This window comes from Pleurodeles waltl, chromosome 4_2 (assembly GCF_031143425.1).
Source record: "Pleurodeles waltl isolate 20211129_DDA chromosome 4_2, aPleWal1.hap1.20221129, whole genome shotgun sequence".
Taxonomy (NCBI): Eukaryota; Metazoa; Chordata; class Amphibia; order Caudata; family Salamandridae; genus Pleurodeles; species Pleurodeles waltl.
This window is the reverse complement of record NC_090443.1, coordinates 806268663-806284694: the sequence shown is the minus strand read 5'-3', so window position 1 is coordinate 806284694 and position 16032 is coordinate 806268663. Positions and strand designations below refer to the sequence as shown.

At 46.8% G+C, this 16032-nt stretch overlaps 1 protein-coding gene across 1 annotated transcript; it reads right to left on the bottom strand.

The window, feature by feature from the left end:
* Positions 1–12089: 12089 nt before the first annotated feature.
* Positions 12090–15805, bottom strand: LOC138293314 (myb-related transcription factor, partner of profilin-like). The gene is made up of 2 exons (XM_069232465.1): positions 14383–15805; positions 12090–13146 (listed from the first exon to the last, which is right to left on the bottom strand). Exons 1-2 carry the CDS (start codon positions 14867–14869, stop codon positions 12386–12388), a joined length of 1248 nt encoding a protein of 415 aa, XP_069088566.1. The 5' UTR covers positions 14870–15805; the 3' UTR covers positions 12090–12385.
* Between the last annotated feature and the right edge of the window lie 227 nt (positions 15806–16032).

Sequence of the window (16032 nt, the reverse complement as noted above, 5' to 3'; positions counted from 1 at the left end):
TATTTCTAGAACTTAATTCACACTTTCACAAAACTTTTAAACTCTAAAAGAAATGCTAACAGGGACTAACACAAGGCCCTAGCAGGACTTTAAAAAATTTAGAAAAATAGCACAAATTGTAAAAATCTATTTCTAATGACAATTTTTGGAATTTGTCGTGTGATCAGGTATTGGCTGAGTAGTCCAGCAAATGCAGTCTTGTACCCCACCGCTGATCCACCAATGTAGGAAGTTGGCTCTGTATGCACTATTTCAAAGTGAGGAATAGTATGCACAGAGTCCAAGGGTTCCCCTTAGAGGTAAGATAGTGGCAAAAAGAGATAATACTAATGCTCTATGTTGTGGTAGTGTGGTCGAGCAGTAGGCTTATCAAAGGAGTAGTGTTAAGCATTTGTTGTACACACACAAGCAATAAATGAGGAACACACACTCAGAGACAATTCCAGGCCAATAGGTTTTTGTATAGAAAAATATAGTTTCTTAGTTTATTGTAAGAACCACAGGTTCAAATTTTACATGTAATACTTTAAATGAAAGGTATTGCAGGTAGGTACTTCAGGAACTTTGAATAATCAAAATAGCATACACAGTTTTCAAGTAAATCACATATAGCTATTTTAAAACTAGACACCGTGCAATTTTCAACGGTTCCTGGGGGGAGTAAGAGTTAGTTAGTTTTTGCAGGTAAGTAAACCACCTACGGGGTTCAAGTTCGGGTCCAAGGTAGCCCACCGTTGGGGGTTCAGAGCAACCCCAAAGTTACCACACCAGCAGCTCAGGGCCGGTCAGGTGCAGAGGTCAAAGTGGTGCCCAAAATGCATAGGCTTCAATGGAGAAGGGGGTGCCCCGATTCCAGTCTGCCAGTAGGTAAGTACCCGCGTCTTCGGAGGGCAGACCAGGGGGGTTTTGTAGGGCACCGGGGGGGACACAAGTTAGCACAGAAAGTACACCCTCAGCAGCACGGGGCGGCCGGATGCAGTGTGCAAACACACGTTGGGTTTCCAATGGAAATCAATGGGAGACCAAGGGGACTCTCCAGCGATGCAGACAGGCAAGGGGGGGGCTCCTCGGGGTAGCCACCACCTGGGCAAGGGAGAGGGCCTCCTGGGGGTCACTCCTGCACTGGAGTTCCGATCTTTCAGGTCCTGGGGGCTGCGGGTGCAGACCTTTACCAGGCGTCGGGATCTGGGAGTCAGGCAGTCGCGGTCAGGGGGAGCCTCGGGATTCCCTCTGCAGGCGTCGCTGTGGGAGCTCAGGGGGGGCAACTCTGGCTACTCACGGTCTCGTAGTCGCCGGGGAGTCCTCCCTGAAGTGTTGTTTCTCCACAAGTCGAGCCGGGGGCGTCGGGTGCAGAGTAGCAAGTCTCACGCTTCCGGCGGGAAACGCAGTTGTTTTAAAGTTGCTCCTTTGAAACAAAGTTGCAGTCTTGGGTGAACAGAGCCGCTGTCCTCGGGAGTTTCTTGGTTCTTCTAGAGCAGGGCAGTCCTCTGAGGATTCAGAGGTCGCTGGTCCCTGGGGAGAGCGTCGCTGGAGCAGTGTCTTTAGAAGTGGGGAGACAGGCCGGTAGAGCTGGGGCCAAAGCAGTTGGTGTCTCCGTCTTCTCTGCAGGGTTTTTCAGCTTAGCAGTCCTCTTCTTCTTAGGTTGCAGGAATCTGAGTTCCTAGGTCCTGGGGAGCCCTTAAATACTACATTTTAGGGCGTGTTTAGGTCTGGGGGGTTAGTAGCCAATGGCTACTAGCCCTGAGGGTGGGTACACCCTCTTTGTGCCTCCTCCCAAGGGGAGGGGGTCACATTCCTATCCCTATTGGGGGAATCCTCCATCTGCAAGATGGAGGATTTCTAAAAGTTAGGGTCACCTCAGGACACCTTAGGGGCTGTCCTGACTGGCCAGTGACTCCTCCTTGTTTTTCTAATTATCTCTCCTGGACTTGCCGCCAAAAGTGGGGGCTGTGTCCAGGGGGCGGGCATCTCCACTAGCTGGAGTGCCCTGGGGCATTGTAACACGAAGCTTGAGCCTTTGAAGCTCACTGCTAGGTGTTACAGTTCCTGCAGGGGGGAGGTGTGAAGCACCTCCACCAAGTACAGGCTTTGTTACTAGCCACAGAGTGACAAAGGCACTCTCCCCATGTGGCCAGCAACATGTCTGGTGTGTGGCAGGCTGCTTGAACTAATCAGCCTACACAGATAGTCGGTTAAGGTTTCAGGGGGCACCTCTAAGGTGCCCTCTGGGGTGTATTTTACAATAAAATGTACACTGGAATCAGTGTGCATTTATTGTGCTGAGAAGTTTGATACCAAACTTCCCAGTTTTCAATGTAGCCATTATGGTGCTGTGGAGTTCGTGTTTGACAGACTCCCAGACCATATACTCTTATGGCTACCCTGCACTTACAATGTCTAAGGTTTTGCTTAGACACTGTAGGGGCACAGTGCTCATGCACTGGTGCCCTCACCTATGGTATAGTGCACCATGCCTTAGGCCTGTAAGGCCTGCTAGAGGGGTGACTTATCTATACTGCATAGGCAGTGTGAGGTTGGCACGGCACCCTGAAGGGAGTGCTATGTCGACTTACTCGTTTTGTCCTCACCAGCACACACAAGCTGGCAAGCAGTGTGTCTGTGCTGAGTGAGGGGTCCCCAGGGTGGCATAAGATATGCTGCAGCCCTTAGAGATCTTCCCTGGCATCAGGGCCCAGTTACAAGGGACTTACCTGGATGCCAGGGTGTGCCAATTGTGAAAATAAAAGTACAGAACACTGGTGCTGGGGCCTGGTTAGCAGGCCTCAGCACACTTTCAAATCCAAACTTAGCATCAGCAAAGGCAAAAAGTCAGGGGGTAACCATGCCAAGGAGGCATTTCCTTACATTACTGTACAGCCTAAAGTTAAGACGTCAATGATCACAAAGTTTGGAGTGTGTTGCCTAAATGTCACCTTGAAAATTGTAAACGTCTCAATTATGTTTACATTAATCCATTGAATAAGTCTAAAGGTATGTGATGTCCAGGGTACATTGATATGAACGTGATACCACCACTGTCAATTTTAACCTGTGTATGGAACTATCATCTCACCCCCATTAAAGACACAGGGACACCTTTATCACAAGTCACAATGCTAGGGAGGGCACACTGTACTACATATCCCAAAACATACTGCTGACAACTGGTTAGCAGCCAAACACTCGTTCAGCCAAGGAAACAACACAATGTAGATGGTACATCCTACTAGCCTAGGATGGGACATAATAACACAAAAGAGTAATAGACAACACAAGACAACTACTGCCATGAAAGGTGATTTAAATGAGGCTAGCTACATCAACATGATCCCATTCATTTTCTCTTGCAGCTGATCAGGGGTATGGCATCCAGCCATGGATAATGACACCTATTGGCAACCCGAGTACTGCAGCAGAGCGTGCCTACAATAACGCACATAGGAGGACACGCACCATAGTCGAGAGGACCTTCGGCATCCTCATGTCAAGGTTCCGGTGCCTCGACATCACTGGTGGTAGCCTCCTATATTCCCCGGAAATGGTCTGTAAGATCATCCTAACATGTGCTATTCTGCACATTTGCATAAAAAGGAACATTCCCCTCCTGGAACTCGAGCCACACATGCCTGAAGAGGAGGAAGAGGATGATGGTGGCCTGCAACATGAGGGGGAACAACAAAACACAGCCGCTGGTTTACGTAGGCGGCAACATATCGTGAACAATTTCTTTTAAATATAATCTCCATCACCACTTTAGGAACTAATTTAAATAAACACCTATAATAATCACCATATCATCGTTTGGCTATTCATTTTTGCACACCTTTATCTCTAACTATCAGATTAGGAGTGTTGCCTCATGGAGCATTGCTGATATACCGATTAGGACACTGAAAATCCCAGAGCAAATGTCATGCGTACCATACAACGGTCACATACACACACACAGTAAATGACATATATCCTGTACATTTCACTGTTGAAGGGCAATAGCAGAGGACCACCCCTATTTCACACACACATGTTGAAAACATGGTTCATCGCAGCATATGGCTCACTACTAACACACCATCACTCAATAAGGGGAAAACAAGCCTCATACATGAGGCAGTTGATGTGCTTTTGCATCAGTAACAGGAACATCTGACCAGACCCTTGACAGCAGTAAGTCCAACTGCATCCAATCTTTGCAAGGACTATGGGGGTCATTCTGACCCGCCAACAGGCTGGCGGTGCTCCCACGAGCATTCTGACCGCGGCGGTTCAGCCGCGGTCAGAAGCGGAAAGTCGGCAGTCTCCCGCCGACTTCCCGCTGCTCGGGGGAATCATCCATGGCGGCGGAGCGCGCTCCGCCGCCATGGGGATTCTGACACCCCCTACCGCCATCCTGTTCCTGGCGGGTCTCCCGCCAGGAACAGGATGGCGGTAGGGGGTGCCGCGGGGCCCCTGGGGGCCCCTGCAGTGCCCATGCCCATGGCATGGGCACTGCAGGGGCCCGCGTAAGAGGGCCCCACTGTGTATTTCAGTGTCTGCAATGCAGACACTGAAATACGCGACGGGTGCAAACTGCACCAGTCGCACCCCTGCAACTACGCCGGCTCAATTCTGAGCCGGCGTCCTCGTTGCAGGGGCATTTCCTCTGGGCCGGCGGGCGCTCTTTTGGAGAGCGCCCGCCGGGCCAGAGGAAATGTCTGAATGGCCGCCGCGGTCTTTTGACCGCGGTGCGGTCATTTGGCGGCTCCCTCCAGGCGGGCGGCCTGAGCCCCTATCTGTGACCAGAGTTCTATAGAAGCAGAACATAGACAGTACAAGTGCCACACATATGAGCAGCATTGCGCACATGACATTCCATGTACGTCAGCCCATTTCCTAACTCCTGACACACCCATGCACCTGGTCACAACCCACCTGTCTGAAGAGGTCCCTGGAATAGTAAGGTGTGTACCCTGATATTCCCTCCTCTACACACACAGCTTGTCAATAGCAATCCAGTCTGCTACACCCTTTCCTATGGTATACCATTGTCATTGGACATCTGACTGCATGGACGTCAGGTCAATTAATACACTGGCTTCTAGTTTCCAAGCCCTGTTAGCACCTGTAGATTGCTTCCCGTGTGAAAATGTCTGTTGGCCATTAGAATGCAAATCTCACCTACAAGACTTGTAAGAAACTGATGCAGCCCACATCTGTGATCACCTCCATGCACACCACCCATTTCAACAAGCACTGCCCCTGCTGATGCCTGGAACAGCATAGGAGTTGCCATTTTGTCAAATACACTGTTAAGCATTGCCACTAATTAAGCCGTGTAACACAGCCCTTGGGTTCATTTGTCACCTTCAAAAACACAGGACATACACAGTTTTACATGTCAACTGTCTAGTTCGTCCTTCAAACAGTCTTACTCAGACCACTGATTATGTAACTTGTTAAATTGCTGGATTCTGATTCACCCTGCATCCTGTCAGCCTGACTGGCATCTGTCTGTGCGTCACCCTAAACTTTCCCTGTGGCTACATATGTACCACACTTGCGTTAGCAAACCTCTCATTCCTCAGAGGGTATTTGGGCATGTGCTTCATCAATGTATACCCAAATACATTGTATAGCACCATCTGCCTTTTAATTGTACCATATGAGTTAAATCCCCTGTGAATACCAAAATTCATGGCCCATCCCTTGTCTGGGTCTCATTTATGCATGAATGACAAAGTGTGACAGTGTCCCAGGGCCGTATGCAGGGATTGGGTACGGGGCCTTTAGCAGAACCAGAAACCTCTGATAATGTCCATGAAAAATCCACACCTGTCAGGACCCTGACAGTTCACACACAGAATTACATTGCTCCCAACATTTTGATGGGCCTTGTGTGGTGAATAGCTGCGAGAATAATCAGCACAGAGGCTATGATGTTCCCAGATGCAGTGGGAATTGCAGAGGCTAAACTGTGTACAAATGTTGTAATGACACCTGCCGGAACATGACACCTGAGACATTATCTCACTCAACACACCAAGATTGCCCTGTTGACTGTCTCATTACACGTCTTCAGTGACAGGGTGGGACCATCCCCATGTAGGTTCTTATGTCCACATCCACTTTACTCACATTGATCAACAAAGGATACTCAGTAGATACAGGAATAGCTGCCACTGACTCATGATGAGACCTGGACCTAACTGTAACAAATGACACCCATAAAAATATACAGGCTCAACATTGGACCACACACATGAACAAGACACCTCTGTGCAATGGATCACTGGAAATATGTGGGCACGTGCTGCCTCGTCTACTGGTCCACCACAGCCACTGGAGAGTTGTGGCTCAGTTATATGACCTCAACTGTGGCGTCATCATACATTTGTGGTTCACCTTTGGCTGTCTGGGCCAACTACATGGTACCCACTTCCTCAATGCATGTGTCTGACTCACTGTGGGATTCACCAACAAGTGCCTAGGAAGCTGTTACCAAAAATCTAGGACATAGGATGGTGAAAATGTGGACCATTGACATGAACAAGCGTCGGCCATCTATCTGGTGCATGCTTTGTCATATGTGGTGTCTACGTTACCCTAAATCTTGGAAGTGCACATAACGGATGTTGCTACATGTATGACTAACACATGTCCTCTCTCAGTTCCACAATGACTTGCATCTAAGGTTTGGACACATTGACTTCACATTCATACAAGCATATGTTCAATAATGCATCATGTGATGCACACACACTTGGTCAACAAATACATTAGTTGCCACTGCACACACATTGAGCCATAGGCATTGAGGTATTGTACAGATGTGCGTCACATTGCTATCCTCTCCTGCTGCCAAACATCCCCAAATTGTGCAATACATATATTTAGGCCACACATATGGCCATCTAGTGCGTCAGCCAACTGTCAAAATACTGTTAAGGAAGTAGCGGGTCATGGTCCGCTGCAGTATGATGTCTCACATGTGAACATACACCATCAACACCATAGTGGGTGCCATCAACCTATCTCTGATGTGTCCCAAATGTAACATAACATAAAAACAGAAAAAATGCCCAAAATCAGTTCATGCACTGAAATTTTGAAGTTGCTAGCGTTATGCGTCAATTTTCCCCCACAAATACTGTTTGTGCGTCATATTTTTTGATGCACAGGAGTGAAAATTAGGCCACATCCAAATAATTGTACAGACTACTATTATTTGGATGCGGGCTAATTTTCACTCCTGAGCGGCGAAAAATATGACGCACAAACTGTATGCGTGAAAAAATATGACGCATAACGCAAATACGGCGGCCATTTTATGCAGGAAATGATGTAATAGGATATCCTGTTTACAGATCATGTACAGTGGGTGTACTTTCACTTTCACTTTGCAGTCTGTGAATCTTATAGACTGTGTGGCCGTTTACTGAGTGGTGTCCAGTGATTTTGTGCTTTTGTGTCCTGTGTGCTGTCTCAATTGTCAATTTGTGAAATAAATATTGTTGGTCTATAGTGTCCTACTGTGTTTTTTTTTTTTACATTTGTCCAGTTTTCTAGTGTTTTTGTTGTTTGTGGGAGTCTGTTGTGGGTAGTGCTAGTTTGGGGATAGTTGGGCTCTTTTAGTGGTTAATTTTACTTTTCATCTGTTTTTGTACCCCTTCTTTCCCCCTTTCTACTTCTTTTACCCCTATTCCCCTTTTAATTTGCACAATGTCTGGTAGGCCACGTCTTGGCAGAATGGGTGAAGAGGAGTTTGGGGGCTTCATATGGCTTGTGTGCCATTTCTTACCACTGATGATCGAGGCAAGGGGCAGGGTGATACAGGGGTATCACACTGAGGCATGCCGAATACGGTGGGGAAAGGTGCTGCATCACCTGCAGCGTGTGTATGCCAGCCAGTGGAGTGACCACCAGCTGAAGCACCAGTGGGCTGACCTCATCACCAGGGAGCAGGAGCTCTTGGAACACCTGGGAATCGTGATTGATGGCACTGTTGGTAAGTACTAATCATGTAAATGTGCACGATTAAATGCTCTGTAGTGACATCAGATGATTTGTACAATATCTGCCAGCTAACTTGCTGACTGTGTGTAATGCTGTGGAAACATACAGGGTACTTGATGCACTATGGGAAGGATCACAATTGCTAGCTGTCGGGTAGCACATGCTCTTCAAACTTACAGGATACTTTTCCGTTAAGTAAATTGGTGCTGCCTTTGTGTCAGACAACCAAACAAAATAGGAGCCAATCATGTCGATATAGGCCAAATTTGGCAGAGAAGTAAAGATGTACTAAAATATTGGCTAACTTTGTTGACGCCTTAGCTAGACTGACTTTAGAAACACTACATGATGCAGAAAACGAGTGCTGGCTTCACGTCAATTGATGATAGCAAAGTGGCCCAGACATATGTCTCATGTGAGTCAGGTGAATGTGGAAGGAAAGCATTCACGGAAGTTCTACGAATGTTAGGGATTTATTGTGGTCCTTCATCTTTTTGGATACATGTCAGATCTGGATTTGAAAACATTGTGAAAAGGTGTAAGGTGCCCTCAGCTAACATCTTAGACTGGTATTTGAAGTTAGTTGTGCCACATTCGAATTAGGGATGGCAGTCCAAAGGTATGCACATGGCTTCACATCTACATGGTTTGTGCAAATCACCATTGCAGGGCCACATCAAATGAAGAAACTGTAACAACAGGAGGGCTTACAAAAGTCCCTGCCCCTGTGTACATTGTACCTATGTGTATGAAATGTGTCATGGCCACATAGGCTTTTTGACTGGTAATGCAGTCCTCAAGTAACCAGGCTTTGGATGTCTCTCTTGGATGCACATGATGAGACGATTACAGTCCATTATTTTTTCTGATCACTAATGACGGGGCATGTTTGCCACCACATGATAGTTAGGGCCAGTGCATGTGTGCAGATATGTGTGTAACTGTCACAGGATACCTATGCTGTGTACATGTTGGCTGTGATATATCAGATGCAGTATCATCATGTCTGAATGGCTGTCATTTCCTTATTGAGCTTACACATTGTATATGTCTTTGAAATTGTTGGTCAGTGCACAGATTTTGAGCACATTTCTTCCTTCCATGCCTTACAGGTGGACCGGCACCCTACACTGTGGGAGAGGTGGCTACATTTGAGGACCCCGACCACTCCAGTAAGTGTTGATATGTCTGTTCTGTGTTGTGTTTGCTGGTGATGTGTGATGGACTCGTGTATGTTGAACACATAGCAAGGTGTGATGCGTTGGCCAATCATTTGCCTTTTTCCATGAGTTGGATTTCAGTTTCTCAAAAGTTTTGAGTTGGCCATTGCTTATCCTATTGTATTATCTAGGGATTGTAGGTCATTCCTGTAGGCCCCACAATGAGTACTGGGGTGAGTCATGCAGATGACACTTGTATCAACAAGAGTCGCACTGGAAGTCAGCTCAGATTTAGTCAGCCTGTCAGACCCACATTCTCCCAGATTCGTACTGCAAATTGCTTTCCAACAGACTTCTGCTTCCCTATTTACCAAGGTACTTATTAAACTGTAGGTAGAACTTCCTAGCAGCATGTACTTCCACTTGTTGTGCTACATGTATGTGGAACTTGAGATGGCCTAGGTGTGCATGCTAATCATGATCATGGGTGTTCTTGCAACTCTGTGTCTGGTGTAAGTCATGCCGTACTGGAAGTATATGTTGTGTACCAAGCTCTGCATTTCCTGACATGTGTGGCGCTATGATTGGTCAAGGGTTTGCAGACTCCTAATTATTGATAGGCCTTACCTGTGGTGTGTGTGTAGAGCCAAACACGTGTGGAGTTTTTTATACACTCCTCGGTGTCCATGTTGTTTGGAATTGTTAGTTGTTTCTCCCCCCCCCCCCTCAAACACAGGCATGGGTTTGTCAATAGGGTACCTAGGACTGATGCTACCAGTATGTTACACATACATGTGAATAAGTAACTGTTTGGTCGGAACCTAGTATACACACTCAGGTATGGCACATGGGTACTATACTGGCAAGTCCTGTTACAACTTGCAGACCATGTGGCTTTAGTTTTGCATTCCATACACTGACATTTGTAGCCCAGGTATTGGCGGAGGATATGCAGCATGATTGTTAGCTGATAACTGGCAGAACTCAGATGGCAAGTCAATGCCAGTTGTTACCCACCTCTTAGGTTGTGGATGTGCTATGTGTGATGTGACCTTTGTAGGCTGGCCTGCCATGTACTTCCTCAGGGACATTCAATGATCTGTATGGTGATATTAGCTGTTATAAGTACAGTAGATGTATTGTCTGATTGACTTCTTGTGCCATTTCACACAATGCAGTTCCTAATGTAAATTATTTGCATTTGTCTCCACAGCTGCAAACATGACTCCCAACCAGGTCCGTGAGTTCCAGCGGCGGGCCATGAGATACCAGCATATGTTGCTGATAGAGTCGGGGTTCAGGAGGATGGCCTGTCGATACTGCCATGAACGGGCCTCCGGGGCATGGAGAGCCTCCCCACAGGGTGGCCCTACTTTGCCCACCACAGCCACCACCAGCAAAACCACCAGTTCTACCCAGGTGGCCCCACCCACAGCTGGGACTGTTGTCCCTACGTCTGCTGTACTTCCAGGCCCCAGCATTGCAACAGCTGCAGGACAGCCCACTGGCCTTGGCTCCACACGCGCACAAACCTCCTCCACCAGTACCCAGACTGCCCCAGTTCCATCAGTTGACCCTGCAGCATTCCACGAAATGAAACGGAAGATCGACCGTGTCTTGAGGAAGATAAGCAATCTGAGCCAGGATGTTCGCCACATGAACAGGCGTGTGAAGTCCATAAAGCGGACCCTCCCGAGGGCCAACCTCTAGACTTTTGTGACAATGGACATGATTCCCTCCCCTCCCTCCTCTTTCCTTGTTCTCATACTTAGGGGGCTTAGTGTTAGGGAGGTATAGTCTGTTAGTTTAGTTAGTGTTAGTGGGTGGGGGGTCCTGATTCTTTCTATTTTTACTTATTATGTGTGTGGGTGGGGGACTATGTTGGGGTTCTTGTGTGTTTAATAACAAAAAAAATAAAAAATAAAATATATTTGTTTAGGATAGTATAGTATGTGTTTAGGTTAGTATGTGTTGTCCTCCATGTGTCCCGTCTCATAAGGGGGATGGTGGGTTGATGTTTAGAACGTTTCGTTACATGTGATAAGTAAGTTTAGCTTAGGTTAGTTAGGGATAGTTGTGGGTAATGAGTAGTCAGGGTAGATTAGGGTAGGTAAGACTTTTCCCTCAGTTTCCTCTTCTGTGATTACCATTTAATAAATATATAGTTAACCCTTTACAGTATGTGTTAAATGCTACTTGATCATGGCCTTGGCATTAGTGTACATTAACTTTGTTCTATTACATTTGTGTCCTATGCTACAAACAAATCCAAACTGAGCTGTAAGATTGGCAGCTACCCCAGAGCTACCTTGCAAAGTTACCACCATTCGTTGCAACCACCAATCACAGTTAATATGGATCCCAACGTGTTTCTGTCGATAAGTATGTTTTCTACATCACAAACAGTGCTTCCAGACTTGGTATTGGGGGAACAGTTTTAGGTATGACTGCAGTGTGATGTTCAAGGACACCCTCATAAGATGATTTCTCATAAGCACTCTTGTATTCTTGACATCATGACTCACATAGATCATTTGTGACACAGTTCAGCATGATTACCTATTTGGATGTCAACTCAGACAGCTTCGTTCATGCAGTTTTTGTAGTGTTTGCTTAGATTTGTGTGCACTGTTATATGTGTTAGTATTGCATGGTGACAACATTTTGCTGCCACTATTTGATGACTTAGATATCCCTTGAGGAAGCATTATTCTGTCCAACACAGCATGATGGTGTATGGTTTCTCACTTCATCAGATATTACCCTCAGGAAGGGCAGAGTATGATGCAATCATGGCCACTGTGCCGATTTATCTGACTACAAAATATCAGGACAGTTGTATTGACAAGCTACGTAATTTGACAGTAGGCACATTTCAGTTATCTACTGCACAGTTGATATGTCACATTACCCAGAGACAGATTTGTTGTGTAAGTGCTATTTATTGAAAAGTGATGTAGTGCTATATGTACATTGTCCATGATTGTGAGTCCATTATAGTGACATCTTACATTGTGATCCTACACAAGGGGTTAAGGAAATGCTTTTGACATGCTGGGGTGATGTTTCAGACAGTGAAGAGGGACAGGATTTGCCAATGAGTAAGAGAGAGACAATCACTGGGCAGGCTGACAGGATATACAGTGGTTAGCAGAACAGCCATTAAGCAGAGTTGTTGTAAGACTGGCATGTTACAAAACGCAGGACCTTGGTAATAGTTGGCCATGTGGCAGGGACTAGTGCTTCCGGGTACTTTTCCGTGTGAATGTGATCTGTTCCATGTCTTCTTCTTCTGATGTGTGTGTTGCCTCCTCTGTCCTTGTTGGTGGTGGTTGTGAAAGGGCAACATACACCTCTGTGTTAGAAGACGTGGAGTCAGACATCCCGGTCGCTGATACCTGTGAAGGTCTAAAGAGCAGTACTGCTGCAAGGAGGATCTGCTGATTCTTAAGAATAGCAGCCACATCACAATGGTAGGCAGCCAGGTCGGCCCTGAGGGGTTCAATGTTGCATTCGTGCACACGTTGACAGGATTGCTGTTGTAGGTGTTGGGTCAACTGTATTACAGCTGTGCTGATTTCCTTCAGGCTTTTTTGCTGTTCCTGCAAGATAGATGTTAGCGCTTGCATAGTTGCTGCCTGATCTGCAGATGACATCATGTACGAGCGCACCCCCTCAAGGCTGGCTGCCATAGTTTGCATCCCTACCCGCACCTCATTGGCCAGCTCCCGCTGTACTCCGACTACAGTTCTCTCAAAGCTGGTGCCTGTGTCGTCGGAGTCCTCAGCTGTATTTGAGCTGGCAGGTCTTACAATTGGGGTGGTGGGTGGGTCCTCTGTGATGGCTGCTTGTTCTGTGCTCCTCCTTGTGACTGAAGGTGGGGTCTGGAGGGTTCCAAGGACCTCTTGGATGGTCTCCTGGGGAATGTTTGTCAGCTCGTCGTCCATGTCATCAGGGTATTCTGGTACAGGCATATCCGCAGGAGATCCTTCTTCCTCTGCAATGAAACGGGGTACAATTAGTGGGTCTGTGTTGTGGCATTAGTGATGTGACATGCCTGCCTTGTGATTAATTCACATTGTGATCTTGTTTCGTGTTTATTGCTCCAGTCTTTCAGATGGGCATTCTCCCAGGCCAATGGCCCACCTGCATGTCACACGTATAGTATTAAGTTATTGGACTTCTCTGCATCATCTCCTCTAGTATTGTTTTAGGCCAAATAGTGAATTGCCACCTTCTTGTCCTACTCAACCCTCACCCTACTTCCATTCTCATGGTGAGGCCTTTCACTGGCTGTGGGTGTTCTGATGGCACTGGAAGCACACTTAACAATCTGGACCTGCCCCAGTCTCTGTTCTTTCACATCCACTTAAATGTAGTTGACATGTAGCATATCCTATGCATAGCATTGTTATGGCACAATATGGATGTTGGCATTGGTAATGTGTACAGCTGATGTTGGGAATGAGTGGTACATTGGATTGCCCTGATAATCGTATCAGTGTCCTATTTCCTCCTCTGACTGTACAGGTGTATTTCAGTGACCAGTTACATGTGTCCTCCCCCTCAATGCTGTTGTCTGAGCAGTATGACATTTGCAATGTTACCTTGTGACCCAGGCACAGGATTGACCCTGACATATGCAGCATGGGTATGTCCTTAGTGCTGGGTAGCTCCTATTGTTGTTGACATTGGCTGATGTTTGCGACAACTATGGGCATTGACATTTGACAGTACTGGGGCCTTTGTCTTTTTTCAGGGGATTACTGGAGCTGTCATCCTCAGCCCTCTAATTTAGGTGTGTATGATCCATGGGGAGGTTACTGCCATTGGAAACTTGAGCTGCACACAGTGCGGAGGTGGTAGTGGCAACTGTTGTCGCAGTTACATTCCAGTTGTCGGTATGGCTAGAGGTTGTTAATAGGGCCCTAGTTAATGTAGGGGGTATGGTGGCTGACGTGTGCCGGGATGTCAGTTTGACGTTGTGCCCTTCCCTCCTGGCGTGGCTTTCCCTTTGCTCCATCGTTGGCATGACAGCATGCCCCCATGGGACTGTTGTTGGTGTAGTATTATGGTGTGCCCCAGCTTCTCTCTGTGCAGGCCATTCCCCCATGCCATCCCCCTTTACCCATGCCACTCCATGTATATAATGACTTCCATGCATCTTGTGCTCAGTATCCCCCCCCCAGTTGTAGTTGACATTAGTGCATTTTAATTCCCCAATGCGACTTACCCTGCATGTGCGTTGTCTCCTGGTAGTCTGCGCTGTCCTGTCCTTGAATCCCTGTGACGATCTCCTCAGGGACGACGGCTGCGACCATCTCCTTCATGTGGTCCAGGGCCTCCTGGTGTGCTGGACTCCCACCTCCAGTCTGCAGTGCTGCCTCCCTGTTCCGGGCCATCTTTTCCTTGGTCCTGCGCTTGCAGTCATGCCAGCGTTTCTTGCACTCGATGACTGTTCTGCGTACTTCTGCCACACTGTTGATCTTGTCAACAATTTGTTGCCATATAGCCTCTCTCCTACTAATTGGCAATTTTGAGATGACAAACAGTTGGTGCTGTTGTTCCGTCACCTCTTTAACCAGAATTTCCTGCTCCTCTGCACTGAAGCAACACTTTTTTTTCTTCTTAAAAGTGTCCTGGTTCGTGTGTGGGTCCTCCTGGCTGGTTCCTGGTCTGTTGTCTTCTTCCTGGGGTCTGTAGAGGCATCTGGGATCCATTTTGGCTCTCCTCTGCTGAAATGGCAGTGTTTGCGTTTTTTTTTTACGCTATTGCGTCAAAAAACGCCGCATATCAGGTTTGCGGGGTCGTAAATCGACCCACAGTCATTTCCGCCGCGTTAACGTCATTTTGCTTTACGACTTGATGCTGCGGTGTGCGTAAAAAAAATGACTCACACCTGTGGTTTGCGCCGCCATGCGTCAAAGTATAAATTTGACGCCCGCATGATGCACCAAAATGCCGTTAACCGGCGGTATTATTTTTGACGCAAAACTGCGCCGGCGCAGTTTTGCATCAAAAAGTATAAATATGGCCCTTTGTTGGGTACTCCCTGGGGCGGTTGCTGATGTTGCTCCTCTCCTGTCATAAGGGCTCCCCTTCCTGTGGGTCTTCCGATAGTGCTTGCTCTTCTGAAATTGTCTCTGTCTTGGAGTGCCTCCATTGCATTTGCTGTTTCGTTGTCCTTTTTGATCTGCTCTAAGGACTCATCCACCTCTTTGCCACATAAGGCGTCTCCAGTGAAGGGCTTGTTTATTATGGAGACCTGTACCTTGGGTTTGAAGCTGGATATCCTGAGCTATGCATGCCTCCTTGGTGTTGTGCCTGTGCACCTTTGTCTCCTGGCTGTGTCTGCGGCATCTAGCACTGATTTTAGGCAGGCATTGGCGATGGTTTTCTCCTCCTATATGATCACTTTTGCTCTTTTCTTATCTCCTTCTGGGAGTTTCGTCATTAGTTCTTCAATTTTGTGCCACTGCTGGTGGCCACATCTGTTAAGAAGAGCATTTGAGTTCGCCATACGCTACTGTGTTGCCACTTAAATAGGAAACAAAGAGACAATTCCGGAACCAGCCACTAAATGGCAGAATGATGCACAGCATGTGAATCCAGAAAACTCTTCAGCCTGCAAAATTACTCCTACTGGTAAGTAACCATTTCCATGTTTAACACAAACAATTGCCTATTCACTAACAAACAGAAAATTTCTGGAAAATTACATCTGCAGCAAAACAGAAAAGCATCTAATGGAAAATAACAATACAATGTTAAAACAGGCCTTTGAATGTTAATGCATTATTTCCAGTTAACATTAAATCAACAGGCTACTTACTTCACTTGTAGGCTTCTAACATTTAAATATGATTATCTACTACAAATGTTT